We start from the raw sequence: 21,826 nt of genomic DNA, 5'->3' as shown, positions 1-21,826 counted from the left end.
AATTATAAAAGATTATATACTTGGTGTTTTGGAAAGCTGTCTTCTGGATATGATGTGGTGGCTACATTCACAACCTCATAGCTACTGCTTTTACCTGCTTAAGATGGGTGTAACATTGGGCTCATCAACATTCTGTCATGGCTAGTGAAGAAAGGCATGAGCCCCAGCCTTCCCTGAGGAGTTATTGGCAGCTAATGGTTGCTGGGGAGTGGGAGACATCTTCTTTAGTGGTATAGCTCCTGGTAAACTGTTTGTGCTCTGGTAAATAATCTCCCACTCAGTCTCATGAAAACAGCCCTAGTTAAACTAGTACCCATATAAAGCAGATACCTTGAATATGCCTTGATTAGAGGCATCTTAAACATATATCTACCTACATATAATACATAGGCTTAAATAGAAACATTCCCCCCCACTTTTTTGTTTTTTTTTTTCAAGGTAGGGCTTCATTCTAGCCCAGGCTGATCTGGAATTCAATATGTAGCCTCAGGGTGGCCTTGACATGCGCCACCATGCCCAGCAGAAACATCCACTTTTTTTTTTTTTTTTTTTGGTTTTTCAAGGTAAGGGTCTCACTCTAGCTCTGGCTGACCTAAAATTAACTCTGCATTCTCAGGGTGGCCTTGAACTCACAGCAATCCTCCTACCTCTGCCTGCCAAGTGCTGGGATTAAAGGCGTGCGTCACCACGCCCAGCCTGAAACATTCACTTTTGATAATCCTTGTTGCTCAAAGTTTTCAGTCTAACTGCAAATGTATACAACAGTTTTATATTTACTTTTACTATGAGCTCATTTTGTCAGATGTAGCATGTTTCAGCTAGCTCACTTCTAACTCAGTAGATAATCCCAGGGCTTATTCAAAGTGTGACTTAAAATAGGCAGAGATGAGACAAAAAACCGATACACTCCTAAGTTGACATTTAGGGTTATGTATCACAGGCATGATGCAGATTAGACATTACACAATAGCACATGTTTGAGACTGATCTTAAAGCACTCTTGCGGGTTGAAGAGATGGCTCAGTGGTTAAGGTGCTTGCCTGCAAAGCCTAACAAGCTGGGTTTGATTCACTAGTACCCATATAAAGCAGATTCACAAAGTAGCACATGCAACTGGAGTTCGTCTGCAATGGCTACAGGTCCTAGCATGCCCATTTATTCTCTCCCTCTCTCTCTCTCTCTCTCTCCCTCTCTCTCTCCTTTCTGGCTCTCTTTGCTTGCAAATAAATTTAAAGTGCTCTCGGTTTTCTCATATGTGCTAGTTTGTTGATTCTACTTAGAAATTAGTTTGTTTTTAGCCTGGTGTTTTACTGAATAACTACTCAAGTACCATAAGATTTGCTGCTTTTATTTTTAGTAAGCAGGTTTCTGTAAATAACTATAATTATACATATATGAATACACATATATGTTTTATAAATCCATATTCATTAATATTTCCATCTTTTCTAAAGCTACCCACTGTCATCAGTTTACAGATGTCATTCTCATTGCTCAAGGCTATTCTTCTTTTTCCTCTGTGCTGAAGATGGAACCCAGGTAAGCAAGCTCTCTCTACCTGAGCTATATCCCTACCCTACAGCTACTCTTTACTGAAGCCCTACACTTCTTCTGTGTCATAAATATATGGGAATTTGGTCTTGTTTAATATCTGACCCTACACTGGTCACAAATTCTGTCATGTCTGTAACATGACAGCATTCACAAGTTAGGTCTCTCTACACCATATATTCCATATTCCATTTGAGAAGTGACGTTTCTAAGTGCCCTGTTGATAGCACCCTGACATTGCCTGATGCTGCCTTCAGTCTTAAGATAATTAACTGTGAGCTCAGTGCCATGCTAATTCTGGAGGACAGTTCATGATCAATGGCATGTTTTATTACACGAATGCTTCAAGAGCAAAATGATCAGCATAAAATTATTCATATAATGGATTTTTATAATATTTGGAGCCCACTAAATTGGGAAAGCTTACCCAATTAGATGACTATATTTGGATCCAGATGGCTATGTAGAACTTGCTGGAAAACACTGGCTCTATAGCATCGTACCAATAATAATGAAAAGGGGAGTTGCACAGGATGTCTTCCACTTTGATTGGACAGTAGGACAATAATTAGTGAACTCTTAGCTGAACTCGGATTTGTCAACTGTTACATAAAGTCACAAAATATATTGCAGACAGCTTCTTCTATTCTTTGTGCCTCTTATTCCATTTAAATTTCCTGTTCTTGGGTCTGCAGAGATGGCTCAGTAGTTAAGACACTTGCCTGCAAAGCCTAAGAACCTAGGTTCAATTCCCCAGCACCCATGTAAAGCCAGATGCACAAGGTGGTGTATGTATCTGGGATTTGTTTGTAGTGGCTCGAAGATTTAGTATACTCATACTTCCTTTCTCCTGACTCTCTCAAATAAATAAAAATATTTAAATCCATGTTCTTGGTTTCTTTAGTAAACATGGTAAATAAGTTCTAATATTCTTTAAAGGAATAGGCTTCATGCTATAGGTAAGGTAAAATCCAAACAAAAGTCATTACATATTAGAGGCAAACAAAAACATATTGAGGACCAATAAGGTGACTGCTGGACCATTAACAAGTATTTACATTTAATGAATAAAATATGTTAACTCTTTTACATCACAAAAACATGAAAATAAAGTATTTCTTTTTTTTTATTTGAGGGTGACAGACAGAGAGAAAGAGGGAGGGAGGAAGAGAGAGGGAGAGGGAGAGGGAGAGGGAGAGAGGGAGAGAGGGGGAGAGAGAGAGAGAGAGAGAATAGGTGTGCTAGGGCCTCCAGCCACTGCAAACGAACTCCAGATGCATGTGTCCCCTTGTGCATCTGGCTAACATGGGTCCTGGGGAATCGAGCCTCGAACCAGGGTCTTTAGGCTTTATAGACAAGGGCTTAACCGCTAAGCCATCTCTCCAGCCCAAAGTATTTATTTCTTATGGCAGTCTTAAAATGTTGTCAGTGGACTAATTTAGATATATTCTACTTTGTAATTTGATTATAATCTATTAGTAAAGGTTTCAAAGTGGTGTTACACTCAAATGCATACTATAGGGTAAAAAACTCTCTACTTTAAAGGCATTCGAAAACTGCCAACAAAATGAATGAAACAATGTAGTCACCAAAACTTGTCTAAGAACTAAAAGAAAAGCCTATAAATAGTACTAAGGCAATGATATGTATTCATATTTTAATTTTGTGTTAAGGTCATACTATGAAATTTATTATATTTATTTCTTCTACTCTACATAGGCCAATAAAAGGTCAACTCATCAACTCATTACGCCAGCCCAAGGAAACATTAATACTGTTCTACTGTTTTAACCTTTGAATAACATTTTCAACCTTCAGGCAATCCATATATCAACTGCTTGACACTTCTTAAACTAAACTAATTTTCAAACTTGGTTTTTAAAAAAAGGCTAGCTTACAAGCAATAAAAAGATCACAAATTGGTACATTTTATAATTCCTTGGCAATATATTAACTCTGTAAAATAGTTCAATAAATTCAGGATACTTTGCAGTATTTAAATTGTGTCTTAATTATCAAAATATAAAATAATGGCACTCAGTATATTCTGAGATCCACTTATTTTAATTCCAATTTACCTTGGTTGCTTATAAAAGTCTGCCAAGCTGTTCCCATTAGGAACATTTCCTTCCTTTGTGAAAAATACTATACTAACAAAATATGACATCATTTACTAAATGCCTCATAGAAATTATAGGAAAGAATTTCACAATGCCAGAGTTCATATAAAAAAAACTGGAACAGTATGTGAAATGGATTGCTGTGAGTTTTAGGACAGACTGAGACTACATAATGAATTCTAGGTCAGCCTGGGCTAGAGTGACACTCTAGCTCAAAAAAAGAAAACAACGAAACAAAAAGATATGACTAAATTTGAGTCTGTGCTGGTCAAAGAGTTTTGGTAACCTAAAATATTCTTAAAAGAGCAATCTGTAATTTGTGGATACTTCAAGGCTACAGAGACATAAATTTTCATCATTTTTAATTGAGATTTTGACTGAAGCTCTTCCCAGCTCCACCGTGAGGACTATCTCCACTTATAAAAACAGAACAAAGGACAGACATTTACAAGATTCTAACACCTCAAATTCAAAAGAAACAACAGTGCCATTTAAGTGTGAAAGGGTACAATTGTGGCCAAATATTTCAGTAAGGCAAAGGGAGAGGATAGATGGCCATCAACACTCTTCTGGGTTCTGGGGCACCTGAAGGCATGTGCATGCAGGGATGAGAGGCCAGTACTGCCAAGAAAAGTCAGCATTCCCTTATCTGTTTTGCAAGTGTGAAAGCCTCATGATTTTTAAATTGTACCAACAGATGAAACTCTTTTAAAACATAGGTCAATGCCATCATATGCCACAGGCTATTCTACATTGTGTGCATGGGGAGGAAGCAGGAAGCATGGCACACGTTCTCTTAGTCCTTGACTCCATTCACTTTTCAATTTATGGAATGCAAAAGGAATCAGGAAAAGGTCTTAAAATATGGGAGGCATTATATTCAAAAAGGCAGACTTATTTTCTTGCTTTTAATATACAGTAAGGTACCTGAAATCAGATGAGGAAGAAAGCTGACCAGGAGGACAGGAAATGGGATGGCAGCTTAGATTTTGCAGACCCACCCTTTCATCACTACTTGGATTACTGCTGCTGGGACCTAATTCAGTAAGGACAAACAAATAAGTTCTCTTGTATCATAAATGTTGTGGGAAAAGAGCAAACAACCCAGTGGTAGACCACTTGCCAAGGATCTTGGGGAAGACAGACAGACAGACAGACAGAGACACATGCATAGTATGCTAAATGGTCAATTAAATAATGTATTTTACCTTTTTACTCAAAAGTATTTGACATAAAAATGAAAATATTTAGGTACCCAACTTTAAAGGTAAGTTAATACTTACCTATTGGATTAAAAACATGCATTTTCATGCCTACAGGAAGTTTTTTTTCCCCTATATGAATATTTTCTATCTTTCGATCAGAAGTATTATTCAGTGTTATTTGTACAGAGACCATCTTGTCATCAAAAATACAAGGTTGTCTTGGAAAGAAATAGTGGGCAGCCAGCCCTTTCCCACTCATCCGATGAAGGAGCACATGTGTTTTCGTCGGCACAAAGACAGGAGTACTGACCTAGGGCACACGGGAGACACAAGTAAAGCAATGAAATGATGAATACAGCTACTAATTCTCTTAAAGAATAAACACCTATGACATTTCACTTGTGGATTCCTTAAAATATCATATAAATGATAAAAAGCAAACATTAGGATATTAGATACATAGATATTCATCAGAAATGACGTAAAAATATAAAGTGAATGCTTTTAAAACAGTATTAAAATCTTCTGTGACCTGCAGGAATACATGGAAGTACCTTAATAATGTAAGAAAATAACCCAAGTCATATAAAATTGTTTTGTTGTTGTTTTGAGGTAGGATTTCACTCTAGCCCAGGGTGACCTGGAATTCACACTGTAGCCTCATAGTGGACTCAAACACACACCTGGCTTTATTTTGTTTTTTTGGACAGGATCTCACTAAGTTGCCTAGGCTTGCCTGGTTCATAGGATCCTCTTATTTCAGCTTCTTTAGTGCTGGAATTATAGGATTAGGCCACATGCCCAATTTATGTAAATAGAATTTTCTTTTCTTCAACCCTCCCCCAAGGTAGGATCTCACTCTAGCACAGGCTGACCAGGAACTCATGGGCTGGGGTCTTAGACTGAATAAAAAGAAGAAAGCAAGTCTAGTCCTGGTATTCTTCCCTCTCTGCTACCTGACTGCAGTTGCAATAAGACTGGACACTGAGCCCCTCTGCCACGGCTTTCCACCTGACGGACTCTATCCTCTCTCTGCTTCCTGAGTGCAGTTGCAATGAGACTGGACACTGAGCCCCTCTGCCACGGCTTTCCACTAGATGGACTCTATCCTCTCTCTGCTTCCTGAGTGCAGTTGCAATGAGACTGGACACTGAGCCCCTCTGCCACGGCTTTCCACTAGATGGACTCTATCCTCTCTCTGCTTCCTGAGTGCAGTTGCAATGAGACTAGACACTGAGCCCCTCTGCCAGGGCTTTCCACCTGACGGACTCTATCTTCTCTCTGCTTCCTGACTGCAGTTGCAATGAGACTAGACACTGAGCCCCTCTGCCACGGCTTTCCACTAGACGGACTCTATCCTCTCTCTGCTTCCTGACTGCAGTTGCAATGAGACTGGACACTGAGCCCCTCTGCCACGGCTTTCCACCTGACGGACTCTATCTTCTCTCTGCTTCCTGACTGCAGTTGCAATGAGACTGACACTGAGCCCCTCTGCCACGGCTTTCCACCTGACAGACTCAATCTTCTCTCTGCTTCCTGACTGCAGTTGCAATGAGACTGGACACTGAGCCCCTCTGCCATGAATTTCCACTAGATGGACTCTATCTTCTCTCTGCTTCCTGACTGCAGTTGCAATGAGACTGACACTGAGCCCCTCTGCCACGGCTTTCCACTAGACGGACTCTATCTTCCCTCTCTGCTTCCTGACTGCAGTTGCAATGAGACTAGACACTGAGCCCCTCTGCCACGGCTTTCCACTAGATGGACTCTATCCTCTCTCTGCTTCCTGACTGCAGTTGCAATAAGACTGGACACTGAGCTCCTCTGCTATGGCTTTCCACTAGATGGACTCTCTACTCTCTCTGCTTCCTGACTGCAGTTGCAATGAGACTAGACACTGAGCCCCTCTGCCACGGCTTTCCACTAGATGGACTCTATCTTCTCTCTGCTTCCTGACTGCAGTTGCATAAGACTGGACACTGAGCCCCTCTGCCACGGCTTTCCACTAAATGGACTCTATCCTCTCTCTGCTTCCTGACTGCAGTTGCAATAAGACTGGACACTGAGCTCCTCTGCTATGGCTTTCCACTAGATGGACTCTATACTCTCTCTGCTTCCTGACTGCAACTGGACACTGAGCCCCTCTGCCATGGCTTTCTACTAGATGTACCCTATCTTCTCTTATACCACGAACCCAAATAAATCCTTCCTTTAAGTTGCTTCCATCAGGTGCTTTGTCACAACAATGAGAATAGTAACTAGTATACCTACTTTGAGATAGGTGTATTCACTTATATTTCCCCCTAGACTTTCATGGCTTAAAATTTGTTAGTTTATAGTAAGCAAATGCTTTTAAGCACTGAACAAACCCCAGTCTAGTATTTTAAGTTTGCAAATTACTTTTACTTCACAGTGTAATACCTCTTCCTTGAATAAAAATTATTTTTACCAAGGTATGATAGTGCACACCTGTAGCTCTAGCTACTTAGGAGGCTGAAGTAGCAAAATTATTAAGTTTGATGCCCTCCTGGAGCACATAGCAAGATTCCATCTGGAAAAATATTTTTCAAAACAGTTCTGTCTCAATGTTTAAGAAATTTAAGTCCAGCCAGGTATGGTGGTGCATACCTTTAATCCCAGCAGTTGGGAGGCAAAGGTAGGAGGATCAGCATGAGTTCAAAGCCCCCCTGAGTGAATTCCAGGTTAGCCTGGGCTAGAGTGAGACCCTACCTCAAAAAAAAAAAAAAAGGACTCCTAGTATAAGTTTTCAGGTACTGTTTTAGCATAGCTCCAAATCATAATCCTTAGTAGTAAACATACGTTCTCAAAGATAAGTGCACAACTAAAACAGAACACAGAACTATACATGTATGTGTAGTTATATTTATAGATTTCTGCTACATAAAAACTTGCCTCCCTCAAATTCCTACGCCACTGAAGCTATAATTAACCTAAACATAAGCCCTGGCTGACTAGCCATATTTCTCCAGAATTACATGTTCAGTCCCATTAATAAAATGATAAGTACACTAAAGACCTAGTAAGGTCTTACTTTGTCCTTACACTGTTCCTGAGATGCAGCTGACATTCAATCCCTATACAGAAGGCCCAGTGGTAAAAGTTTGGTCCTCAGCTTGATGCTACTAGAAGGTGATACAGCCTCTAAGGCAGTGGGGCCTAATGGGAGATTTTAGGTCACTGCAGATATGTCTTTGAAAGCAATTATGGGATACTAGTCTCTTTGTCATCTTCTTTTCACTTCCTGATTGTCATGAGGGAACCTGAATGTAAGCTACCAAAATGGGCTTGTTTCTAGTTCCTGAAGTAACATGAATGTTCTCACAGCTGATAACAGTGTTAAGACAGACAAGGGGGAATTTGGTATTTCAGAATCACTTTCATTTGGCTCCAGACTTAACTTTGGTCTCCTGAGGGAGTTCAGGCCTCTGTGCCTTGTCCTATAGTGGTTGTATATGGGACCGTCTGCCCAACACTCCCTGTCACCTTCCCTAAGCCTTGCCACATTCTGTCCGCAGTGTCAAGTTTTTAATGCCATCACTCAGCCTCACCACAGTCAACTGGTTCAGGAGTGGGTATCTGGCTAGTGAGTCCCTTTCTTGAGATTTTTGGGCTTAGAACCTATGAAGTCCAGCCAATCTTTTTCACACAGCTAAATTTCAAGTTCAAAATTCTAATGCTGTCTGTAGCCACCTTGTTTAGTAAGTAATAAGTAAAGTACAAGGCAGTTTTAAAAGAAAAGCAAAGATGACAAACAGAGTGGCTTGTTGGATAGTTCTTGAGGCTCAGGTATATTCCTATGCTTGTGGAAGTACAGTTTTCTGTAAAATTCCCCTTCCTGGTTTGTTTGCTGTTTCTAAGCTAGCTCACATTGGGTTTCTATCATTTGTCTCCCATTCTACTGCTGACCATCACTGGGATTAGTTTGATTTCCAGATGCTAATGAGGACAGGGAGACAGGAGGAGTAGACCACAACAGGATGATATACTTTCTCTGTCCATTTCTCTAAAGCCCCAGGTATGGACTGGAGTGCTGATGTCACAGACCCAGTTCTGGCCTTTGATAAGACTGAATTCTATGTATCTGCCATTTATGTAGGTCAAAAACAGTAAAATGTTTATAGTTAACTAATACCCTGCTTTGGTTGTAGGCCACTTAATCTTATCTTCTGTAAGAAAGAATCCCCAATGTGAGCCCACCCTCACTCACTAGAGTTCTGTATTAGAGTTGCAGAGCAAAGCCTACATCAAGAATAAAGGATTGTCTTTGTCCTCCAGTGTTATGGGCACTGGGGACAAAGGTGGTCTCATGTAAAAATTAGGTCTCTCAGGACTTTCTGCCTAAGAAGCATACCACTGTTTCACACACAAAGTAATAGCTAATCATTCACTTATTCACTCTTTCCCTCACCTAGCATTTACTGAGTAAGTTTCTCCCACCACTACTGCAAGGACTATAATATACAGACAATGTTCCAGTTCAGAATGACAGTGCTACTTGGCTTAGAAGAACTAAGTAAATCAGTCAGTGAATAAATACTACAACAAAAGCTTAGAAAAGTCAGAGTTAGGGCTTGGGAGATAGCCCAGTGGATAAAGTGCATGCTGTTCAACATAAGCATGAGGGCCAGAGATGGAATCCCCAGCACCCATGTGAATGCCAGGTGGGTGTGGTGGCCTATCTATAACCCCAGTGCTTGGGAGGTAGAGCCAGGGAATTCCCAGGACAAGCTGGCTAAATAGATTAGCCAAATCTGGGTATAAGTGAGAGACCCTGCTTCAGTAAATAAAGTGGAGGGTGATCAGTGAAGATACTCAACATCAAGTTCTAGCCTCTATACACGTATTCTTGACTATGCATAAACATGCATGAACACAGACACTATGCAAACAGAGTAGGAGGTCCAAACAGGAATTCAATTATGTGAGCATACTAAGTTATGTCTGCTAACTTCTCTATTTCCACTGTTGCCATACTGGGCGAAGCCACCACTAGCTTTATGAGGATGATTCCTAGTGGGTCTTCCTGCACCCTTCTGAAAACTGACAATACCGACTATGTTCTGTCTATTGGAACACAGGACCAAAAAAAAAAAAAAAATCAGTTATGATAAGGTTAGATCATATCATCTCTCTCCTCAAAACCTGCCAAATTCATAGAAAATAAAAGTCCAATAATTCTTACAAAGACCCATGGGGCTAGGTTTCCTGCTCTTACATTTTCTTGATTTCATCTTATATAATCTTGAGCACACTGATCACTCCAGCTTATGGCCCTGACTTCCTGACTCATTTTCCACCACAGTCATGTTCCCACCACATGCCCTTGACACTGATTCCTTCTTCTGGGAATGCACTTTTCCCAATAGTCACATGCCTTAGTTCTCTGAGAGGTCTTTACTCCAATGTTACCTTTATCATGAGGCTTCATAAAATTGCATTACCTCTTTCTGAGTTATCCCTTTCCCCATAGCTACCTTAATCATTTTCTGACAAAATATATCATTTATTTAGGTTTATTATCTGTCTTCCTATCTACCCATCACTTTAAAACATTATTTTATCCATTTTCAGAATTTAAAGCATCATTTTACTATTTAAATGATTAAGGAATCTGTAAACCACATACCTAAAATGTTGGTTATAACTATACTTAATTTGATGCTAAGTATTCAATTATAATATTTTCTAAAACTACTACAGCTTTACCAGAGCACAGTGTGGTGACAAGTGGAGATTATCCACATTAATATTTGTTGTTGTAGAAATAATTTGACTTCAAAATTTCTATAACATACAATTATAAACAAATGAAAAAAATTACTATTTCTAAAGGCATACACACAGAATAACTCACTGCCCAGAAGGACTTTTATGATACAAACACTAGGAATATCCAATGTTAAAAGGAAACATTATTTTAATCAAATTTGGATGAACAAGATAGGGTGCAAAACAATGCTTGAAAACACTAGGTTTGATGCAATTGTCTAACACCTAATGTTGCAAGAGCTAAGCATGTTGCTACATTATAAACAAATGATGTGGGTTACCCTCACTAGAGTTCTCAAGGAGGTGATTAGTTCAGAAGCTGCAGTGATACTAAAATCAAAAGCTTCTTGAGTGAAGGGATCAAAAAACATAAGTAACAATCAGATGATCCTCTACAAGTCTTTACCCAGCATATGTTTAAATAATAAAAGTCATTTGTGTACCTTTAGATGGTTTATGAAAATAAGCAATCAATTCTGCAGACACAACATTATTTCTAAAGGAAATCTATGTGACTCATGATGCCTGTAGATACACAGAGACAAACCACACATATTTTATCAGTTTATTACAGTAAGCAAATAAGCGTGGAATGAGAGTGCACATAACTGTCTACTTAGCGCTTACTGAAACATTTATAAGAGCTGTTATCTCCCTAATAACAGACAGACAGCGTGCAATTTTAGAGAGGAGAAAAGCTTCATATTTTTTAACACTTCACTAAAAAGTAACTGAAGAGTGTAAAATGAAAAATACTCTGCGCAGTTAGCTGGTAATGGACCATATTATCAACTGAAGCTAGATTTATAGGATACAAACTAGTCACTAATAGTTATTTTATGACACAGCATGTCTGCTTTTGCTTGCGATTATTAAGATTAAAGTTGCAAAACTTCTTTTGAACATAGCTGTTCAAAATGATTGAATTATAAAATTTAAGATGATACAAAAAATAAAACGTGAAATATAAAGTAAATGGCTTAGAATAAACCTTGCTCAGCACCTGCGTTACTATTTCAAAGATGACATCTCCACATAAAACTTTTTGAAAACAATTTCTCCTACCTCTTGTGCTTTAATCCATATTTAGTTACACAATCATTTTTAGTAGTATAAATTTTCAATGAAGAACTGTAGTATATAATCTGCTCTGCATATGTGGTTTTGTTTGGCTTATTTTATAGCAGTATCTATTTAGATATAGGATTTATAAAAGTGACAAAGTAAGAAAATGGCTATATACAGGGGTAAGTTTCATATTTAAAATTAGTGCTTTCTCATCTAATATATGTGTCAAATGAAAAGAGTTATAAAGCAGAAAGCCACATTATTGTCTTGTTTACACAGAAAACTGTACAAAATGAGTCTTTATGTTACCTTCAGTTCCTTGCACCAAGTCTAGTTTCTAGGACAGGTTTAATAAAGCAAAGGGCAGATTTGCTTAACGCCTACCTATACGCATAGATTCAGACAGATATTTAAATCTTCCATTGAATATTATTAGATAAATTATTTTCAGTAAGTGAAGTGTTATTCTAAGGACGCTATTCCTTACATATGCAAATTTGATTATTCTAGAAAGTAACTGAAAATTTCCTGTACTTTGGGTAATGAGCAGAGATTATAGAAAACACAAGACTTTCTCACTTATTTTTGCAATAATCAATACACTGTACAAATATGTTAACAGATCTGAACACAGTATAAACATTTGGTGAGTATAATATAAACATTGGATGAGTATATTAATTTACACATGGTTTTAAGCAGGCACTGGCAAACAATACTGGGAAGCCAAATCTGGTTCACTATTATTTCAAATCAAATATGATAGTATTTTAGTCAATCTATCATAGCCAAAAGATATTATTCTAACAAGTTAACATTTAAATTAATTTTTTCCAGGTAACTTTGAATTGAAAATTTTAATACATGCACATACTGTAATTTGACTGCAATCTGTTCCCATAAACCGCTTTAGTCACTGATTATTTTCGCACTGCTTGTGCACTAAGATTATGTTCTATATTTTTTTAAAAATATTTTAAAAATATTTTTATTTATTTGAGACAAAGAGAGGGGGAGAGAGAGAGAGAATGGGCACATCAGGGCCTCTAGCCACTGCAAACGAACTCCAGATGCATGTGCCACCATGTGCATTTGGCTTACGTGAGACCTGGATAATCGAAACTGGTCCTTAGGTTTCACAGGCACATGCCTTAACTGCTAAGCCATCTCTCCAGCCCTTTTAAAAATAATTTTATTTGAGAGAGAGTGAAGAGGCAGATAGAGATAGAATGGGCTCATCAGGGCCTCTAGGCACTGCAAACCAATTCCAGACACATGCGCTACCTTGTGCATCTGGCTTTATTTGGGTACTGGGGAGTCAAACCTGGATCCTTACACTTTACAGCCAAGAGCCTTAACTGCTGAACCATCTGTATATATATATTTTTGTTTTATTTTATTTATTTGAAAGCTACAAAGAGAGAAAGGAGGAGGGGAGAATGGACACACCAGGGCTTCCAGCCACTGTAAACGAACTCCAGATGCCTGTGCCCCCTTGTGCATCTGGCTAACGTGGGGTCCTGGGGAATCGAGCCTTGAAACGGGGTCCTTAGGCTTCACAAGCAAACACTTAACCACTAAGCCATCTCTCCAGCCCTCTATACATTTTTAAATGGTTTAAAAATCAAAAGAATAAAACCATTTCATATTAAAGGCAATAAAGGTATATGAAACTCATCTTTCATTATCTATAAATATTTAATAGAACACAGACATTTCATTTATGTACTGTCTACTGTTGGTTTTATATTACAATAGCGGAGTGAGTGGTTATAGTCCACAAGGCTGAAGATATTTACTATCTGGCCCTTTGCAAGAAGGGCTTGTTGGCACTGGGATGTAGCTAAGTGGCAGAGCACTTTCCTAGCAAGCACAGGCCTATGGTTTAATCTCCAGTACTGCCAAAAAGAAAAATGCCGGGCCTGCACAGGAGATGTGTCCAGTTTATACCAATTTTGAAATGAGGAGGGAATCATTTATAAATATTTTATTCTTTGCTCTCTCTAAAGGTAAGTCTATAGGCTTTACTGTCAATACGTCTAATGTGCCTTAAAAATAAATTTAAAATCTAGAATGATGTATATGCACCTTGATTTACTAATTCCATGAAAAAATAGTACTAGAACCATGGGTACAAGTATGTTATGCTATTCATAGATATCTTCTACTAATTTTATTATACTTGTTTATCTATTTATTTATTTATTAGAGAGAGGGAGAATGGGCACACCAGGGCCTACAGACACTGCAAATGAACTCCAGACACATGTACTACCTTGTGCATCTGGCTTATGTGGGTCCTGGGGAAACTGAACCTGGGTCCTTTGGCTTTGCAGGCAAGTTCCTTAACTGCTAAGCCATCTCTCCAGCCCTTTCTACTAATTTAAAAATATTTCTTCTCTGATTTTCACTTTAAATGTTAACAAAATGAGCTTAATTTCATTTTCAAAGGGCTTACCAGAAGGATTCTAATAACTGTTTACAGTGAATTTCATTTGAGCCCAGATTTTATTTAGCATATTTATGTGTTGTGTTAAGCTATTATTTCACAGAAATGATAATCCATTTGATCTGTGGTTCTACTTACATAACAAAATTTTAAGTCATCTCACGTTATAACAAAGCTCAAAACCTTAGCATTGTCTTTGACACCCTACTGAATACCTCCAAATATTAGAGAACAAACTTCCTATTTCTTATATCAATGGTTTTTACTGTCCTCTTATCAGATGTTATCAGTGACACGGCATGTTCGTGTGCTTATTTATCTTAATTAATTAATTAATTTGGAGAAAGATTCTTGCTATGTAGCTCAGGCTAGCATAAAACCAGAGATTCTCCTGCCTCAGCCTCCTAAGAGGTGGGATTACAGGCATGTGTCACTCTGTTTACCTCTAAAACATTTCTTGAAAATCTTTTCTATGAATTGTAAACTCTGTATTTCTTTTTTTAATTAATTAATTAATTTATTTATTTATTTATTTGAGAGCGACAGACACAGACAGAAAGACAGATAGAGGGAGAGAGAGAGAATGGGCGCGCCAGAGCTTCCAGCCTCTGCAAACGAATTCCAGACGCGTGCGCCCCCTTGTGCATCTGGCTAACGTGGGACCTGGGGAACTGAGCCTCGAACTGGGGTCCTTAGGCTTCACAGGCAAGCGCTTAACCGCTAAGCCATCTCTCCAGCCCATAAACTCTGTATTTCAAATGGTATGGAAAGAAAAAGAAAATTTCCTATAGGCTTAACCATAATTAACAACTTGTCTTCAATCTTTGCTCCCTTATTTCTCCTCTTGCCTACACTACACAAAGCCATTTTAACTGGTTGCCTTGTCTTCAGATTCCTTATGCTCAAATCTGTTATCATAAACTCCTGTGAAGTGTTTCTTAAATTGCACATAGGAAGTGCAAAGTTCTGAAGCTGGGCACATCTGAGTTGATGTTGGCTCTTTAACTTACCAGCTCCCAGACACTAGGACACTTACTCAGCTCTAGTGACATCAGTGTTAACATTTGTGAAATGGGAACAATCATATTGATGACATCTCAATTCCAAACTTGTTTTAAATTAACAACAACAACAACAATAATAATAATAAAAACTCCAAGGGAGAGGAAGGGCATAGTAAGATGGAATGGACCTCACAAAAGGAAGGATATTAAGATGACAATGAGTTGCCCTAAAAGCGACAGTTGGGAACTTTGCATAAATAACCTTGCAGGTAATAACAACAGAAATATAGGTTATTATGAGTGAGGTCATGTTGAGTATATTTACTACAGCCCTGCAAGATCAGAGAAAAGCTAGACTTTTTTTTAAAGAATGTGTGAAGAAAACTGGTGGTTCTATGTGTTTCAGAGATGGGATCACTCCCTCTACAGGCAGGTATGCTTCCTTGCACTCAAGTTATGGGACCTGGGTCTCCTTGGTTGAGAAATGATCTATCTCATTTAGGTAAAGTCTTAGGGGTAGGGGAAAAGCATGTCTTAATTGATGCATATGCTGGAAAAGGAGTTTTACTATGGACATGTTAAATGTAAGTAACAGATCCCTCCTGGATGCTTCGAGTGTGACAGAGAAAGAAGGGTCCTTACACATCAATTATGCCAGCATTGAGGTCCACAAACTGCTGGAGAAATTGCTGACACTAGGCAAGGGTGGGACTCTCTGAGAGTACGAGAGAAAGACAAGGGCACAGATGCACATATTTACACACACACACACACACACACACACACACACACACACAGAGAGAGAGAGAGAGAGAGAGAGAGAGAGAGAGAGAGAGAGAGAGAGAGAGAGGGAGGGAGTCCTTATCTGTGTGTAAATATTTAAAATCCTTCAGCTAGGAAGGGTGTAAGGAGAGGAGTTCCCTTACTACCTGGGAGCCTCAGATCCTTTGGAGTCAGTGTGGAAGAGCCTCCTGATACCTGTTTTCTTCACATTGTGGATACCTGGCTGCATGGAGCTTTACTGGATCAAGTGCTGGGATAGGACCTTTGCCAGGATTCTGGCATTGACCTTGGGTTTTCAGACTTCCCCTGTTTTTGAGGTATGAAGTACTTTTCTTCAGATGCAAACAAAACAAAACAACAACAAACATTGTTGGTTCCTTCTTGTTAGGCTAAGTTAGGGTTGGCAACAATTAAGACAACATTGGATTTTAAGTTTGATGAGAGAACAATAATTCAATTTCTGAGTTGAAGTTGCATATTAAAGAGAAAAAAGACCCAAGACATAGGATTTTATTTTAAAAAATATTATTTATTTGAGAGAGAGAGAGAGAGAATATGAGAATGGGAATGGGTGCACCAGTCCTTCAGCCACTGCAAATGAACTCCAGATGCATGTGCCACCTTGTGCATCTGGTTTTACGTGGGCACTAGGGAACACAACCTGGGTCCTCTGGTTTTGCCAGCAAGTGCCTTAAGTACTAAGCCATCTCTCCAGCCTCATCCCAAGTCACAGGATTCTTTATGTGTGTGAGATACTGCATATGAAAGCACTCTACTGATTAAAGTGTTCTTCTTTAATTATTAGTAAAGACGCTTACTACTTATGTTTATCAGCATAAGAGAAAACACAATGGCAGAACCAAGATGGAAATTTAACATTTTTATGCCATTTCTCCCAAGCAATAAGCTACATAATTCCCTTTTCTATAAACATAAAATGCTGCTTATAATCTAAGAAAAATGAAGTTAAATCAAGCAAGACACCAGAGATTTTTTCCTCTCCTTCAGAGAACTATAGGGAATGAAAAGAACAGCATCTATTACTTCTATCCAAAGATTAATGATAGATAAGAAAACATTTTTAATATGATTTACTTATAAATCAATATCCTTAGCTAGTACAATAACTTCCAAAACCAAATCAGTAAAATTAAATTAGCATTGACTTTAAGCTTTGTTATTTAATAAACCAGGCATCCAAAAGTAGATTTCAAGTAATTTTCATAAGCATGTGTCATATGGTGGAAAAAGAATGGCAAGAAAATCTTCATGCTATAAGTGCACAGGAAGACTACATGTTGGGATGATATGGTCCACTAACTTACTTGATCAGGACACCATTTATAACATCTACAAGTCTTCTTCACTACTGAAATTGCAGAATCTCACTTTCATGCTAATTTAATGCAATTAACTCTTAGCATTTGGGCACATTGAAGAGACCAATTAGGAATACTACTATTGAAAATATACCAACAAAAAAAGAATGATGAAAGTAACATGGAACTGCTGGCTAGGTATTGCAGTATTAGGTCAGATACCAAGCCATGTGAGTGTAGTTTCAACTCAGTCACAACCTCTCTGGGCTTCTGTTTCTCTTCTGTATAATGGGGCTACTTATGCATATTCTGTATGTTTCACTGAGCTATTGTGAGGATAAAATGAGATAGTACATGTGTGATTGATTTTAAACTGTAAACAGTTCAATAAATGATATTTCTGGGATGATTAGTAAATTGAGTTTTCAGTCAACATTAAAACACCAATCTGTCAGACAACAAAGGTTCATGAGGTTAAAAATACATATAAAAAGAAGCTGACTCACCATTGGAAAGGCTTTTATAACAATATTGCTGTTTTATTGATAGTGCCATCCAAAGGCCTTTAAAAAAGTAATCCCTTCCCCCATGCCCTTTTTGCTCTCTGTTAGTAGTAGGGAAAGAGGACTGTTCACTAAAAGGTTTCTAAATGATGTTGATATTAAAAATATAGGATCACCATTTAACAGCCTTTTAAAGAGTAGTCCCCAATACCATCTCTGTTAACAACTAAGGGAGGTAGGAACTATTTTTTTCAAAGGCTTTTAGGCAATGTTGTTAAAAGAATATATAGTGACATAATTTAAAAGCCTTTTAAATAATAGTCTTCCCTCCCAATTGTAATGTCCTTGGCTTTCATTTATTTTGTACTGCAAGCAGAAAATGGACAAGCCAACATATTACCAGCTATGGTGGGCATTTGTTGGAGAATGATACATTGCTTTTAAAAAGGCTGGTGTCCAGAAATAAATCCAGCTCTTTAAGAACATAGTTGTACTTCTATACACACTATTGCCCACCACCTTATCAATGTGTTGTAGTACCCGTTGCCAGTTTCCTCTGTGAGCTTACCAAACAAGTTATCACAAAACAGGAAAGGAGTCACAGCTAAGTCAGTCTAAGAATGCCTATGACAGGATGGTAGGCCTACAACTGATTGTTCCCTGAGTTACCTCTCTATCCAATTTAGGATAAAGCCTAACTTTCAGCACCTATTCCATGTCTTTATTATCTAATTTCTCCCCAGTCATCCTCTACTTTAGATTCCACTAGGAGATGGCAGTCGTTTACTAAGGGTTCCTTTCTATACTCAGCTCCTAGGGAGGGGCAACATGAAGCCAATCATTTGCTTTAAACCATGAAGTCTGTTACACAGTAAGCTTTGGGATAGGTGAGTTATGATTAACTCTTATATCATACCAAACAAAAAAGAATCCACCAGGGAAATATCGAATACAAATAATTTCTCATCTGTTTCCATGCTGGGTCTTCTCAGGAAAGAGTTGCTTCATTTTAAAAATAAGATTTCAGGGCTGGGGAGATGGCTTAGCAGTTACGGCACTTCCTTGCACAGCCAAAGGACTGAGGTTTGATTTCCCAGGACCCATGTAAGCCAGATGCACAAGGTGGCACATGTGTCAGGAGTTCATTTGCAGTGGCTAGAGGCCCCAAAATGTCCATTCTCTTTCTCTCTCTGCTTATCTCTCTTAAATAAATAAAAGCATTAAAAAAAAGATTTCATAGGTCCACAATGCTTTGATGAAAAAGTAAGCAAGCCTTCAAGAAAGTTTGAAAGTACAGCTCTCCAAACATATTTTAATCTTAAATATTTTATATGTATCTTATTTATTTATTTAGAAGAGAGAGAAAGAAGCAGACATATATATAGAAAATGGGCACACAAGGGCCTCTAGCTGCTGCAAATGAACTCTAGACACAAGTGCCACCTTGTACATCTGGCTTATGTGGGTACAGAGGAACTAAACCTGATTGCTTAGGCTTTGCTGGCAAGTGCCTTACCTGCTGAACCATCTCTCTAGCCCTTAATCTTAAATCTTAATGTCCCCTTACTCCCTTCACCATCTTTCACTCAGAATTCACTTTAGTTCTTGTTTACTTACATCATTACTTACTTGTGACTCACTATTCTAAATAATATTTAGGTTAAATATCAAATATTAGCCAGAATATGGTGGTCAGCTCCAGCCTAGCTCATTCAACTCTTTCTGCTGCTACTCCTGCTGCTAAGGATCGTAGTCACATTTTATATCTTAATTTCCGTATTAATTCTATGTATATTCTCATGCACTGTGTAAATAGAAAGTATTAAATGTGCATAATATAACTTCTTTGCACATTTTTGAAAAATGTAAACAACTTAATTCTATGCTGCCTTAATAATAAGTAGTTGTCTAATGAGATAAATCAATGTTTTGCCGAAAAGCTACTATAATTTTATTTCTACTAAAATTTTTTTTTCTGATTGAAAATTTTAAGCTTTTCTTAATCTGAGTGGGTGTGACAGAAGCAGTTGCTTGGTTACAAAGGTGGAGGTGAGGTATGGGTGTGATCACCTCCATCTTCTCACAATCTGGCAGGTGGAGATGAATCTGGGTGTAATCACTCCATCTTCTCACAATCTGAATTGTGGAGGTGAGTCTGGGTATGATCATTCCATCTTCTAACAATCTGAAAGGCAGAGGTGAGGTCTGGGTGTGATCACTCCATTTTCACACTCTGACAAGTGGAGATGAGTCTGGGTATGATCACTGTCTTCTCATAATATGACAGATGGAGGTGAGTATGGGTGTAATCACCTCCATCTTTTCACAGGTACACAAGAAAGATGTGCTCTAGAATAATGTGTCCCAAAGGTATCTACAAATATGTTACATGACATGGTAAGGAGGGAAGACTGAGAAGATTATCCTAGCTTATCAGGGAGGGTCCAGTGTAATCACTCAGGTCCTATAAGGGAATGACAGAGGCAGTAGGCTCAGGGTCACAGCAATATAGTGTAAGGATAATCCAACCAGTCACAGTTGACTTTGAAGATGGAAGGGGGACATGAGCCCAGAAGTGTGGGTTGCTGTTAGAAGCTGAAAAGAGGGTGAGGGGAATCCAACATTTTTACTTCAGGGAAAGCAGACATTTTGATGCTTCTCAGATAATACTTCTACTGTAGCCTGCAAAAGTAGGTTTTCCAGCAAATAATTCATACTTATAGTTTTCAGCTAATCATGACAATGGCTTTTTTATTTAAAAATTATTTTTTTTGCTTACTTTTATTTATTTGAGAGCAACAGAGAGAGGAAGAGGCAGAGAGAGAGAAAGAGAGAGAGAGAGAAAGAATGGGCACACCAGGGCCTCCAGCCACTGCAAATGAACTCCAGATGCATGCGCCCCTTTGTGCATCCGGCTTATGTGGGTCCTGGGGAATTAAGCCTTGAACCGGGGTCCTTAGGCTTCACAGGCAAGCACTTAACTGCTAAGCCATCTCTCCAGCCCCATGACAATGGCTTTATTATACATTTCCACAAAGTTAAAGGCATAAAGTGATGCAAATGTATTATCTTATAGTTTTGGAAGTGAAAAGTCTAAAACAGGTCTGAGTGATAATGAATTGTTAATATGGCTGTGTCGTCTGGCACAGAGGAAAAAGTTGGGTAACATATTTGGAGATACTTTCAGAGCACATTATTCTAGTGATACATATAATGGCAAAAATAGGCCTGGGGAGATTGCTCAGTGGTTAAGAGTGTTTGTCACTTAAAGATGGGGCTTGAAATCCCTTCAGTTTCATTCCCCAGTACTAACATAAAAAAATTGGGCATGGCCAGGCATGTTCACAATCCCAGTCTGTGGTAGGGGAAGGAAGGCTACAGTGAAAATGATAGAAAATTAACTCTGATCACAGAGCAGCTATTGAAAGTTACATGCACTCAAACATTTCTAGCACAGCCTCCACAGGCAGGGTTTACAACCCAACATTCCACTGCAGATTTCAGCTAGTCATCACACTAGTCTTATTAATTTTTTTTTTTTTTTTTTTTTTTTTTTGTTTTTCGAGGTAGGGTCTCACTCTGGTCCAGGCTAACCTGGAATTAACTATGTAGTCTCAGGGTGGCCTTGAACTCTCGATGATCCTCCCACCTCTGCCTCCCAAGTGTTGGGATTAAAGGCGTGCGCCACCACGCCCGGCTAATTTTCTTACTACTACTGTAACCATTTCCACAAACTTAGTGGCTTCAAATGATGCAAATTTATTATCTTGTAGTTTAAGAAGTCAAAAACCCAAAGTCAGAAACCATGTTGAAGGAAGAGACCTTGTCTCAAGGAAATAGACAAATAAGCAAAAGAGAAGTGCCCCAGAAATTCTTCTCTGGACTCTGCACCCTTAAATTGCATATACCACACACCACACTGCATATGATACCACACATGCTCTACACACACTCATACACATATACACCAAAAAAATGGCAAAAATGTGTCTTGGTGAAATTTTCACATATATAAATCATGTTATAGAAGGTTA

At 38.5% G+C, this 21,826-nt stretch overlaps 1 protein-coding gene across 4 annotated transcripts in view; it reads right to left on the bottom strand.

The window, feature by feature from the left end:
• The window catches only part of Ap3b1 (adaptor related protein complex 3 subunit beta 1), a 242,170-nt gene that overhangs the window by 32,393 nt on the left and 187,951 nt on the right, over nt 1–21,826 (bottom strand). For 3 of the 4 annotated variants that reach the window (XM_045133439.1, XM_004651665.3, XR_006633428.1), the window contains exon 23: nt 4,955–5,186. In XM_045133439.1, the coding sequence (XP_044989374.1) occupies nt 4,955–5,186 (232 nt within the window). Of the gene's footprint in view, nt 1–4,954; nt 5,187–19,310; nt 19,978–21,826 lie in introns of those variants that run through there. The other variant, XM_045133440.1, reaches the window with a different exon arrangement.

Source organism: Jaculus jaculus, chromosome 14 (genome assembly GCF_020740685.1).
Source record: "Jaculus jaculus isolate mJacJac1 chromosome 14, mJacJac1.mat.Y.cur, whole genome shotgun sequence".
In the NCBI taxonomy this organism is placed as follows: Eukaryota; Metazoa; Chordata; class Mammalia; order Rodentia; family Dipodidae; genus Jaculus; species Jaculus jaculus.
Note: the sequence above shows the minus strand (reverse complement) of the source record. Positions and strands in the feature narration are given on the sequence as shown.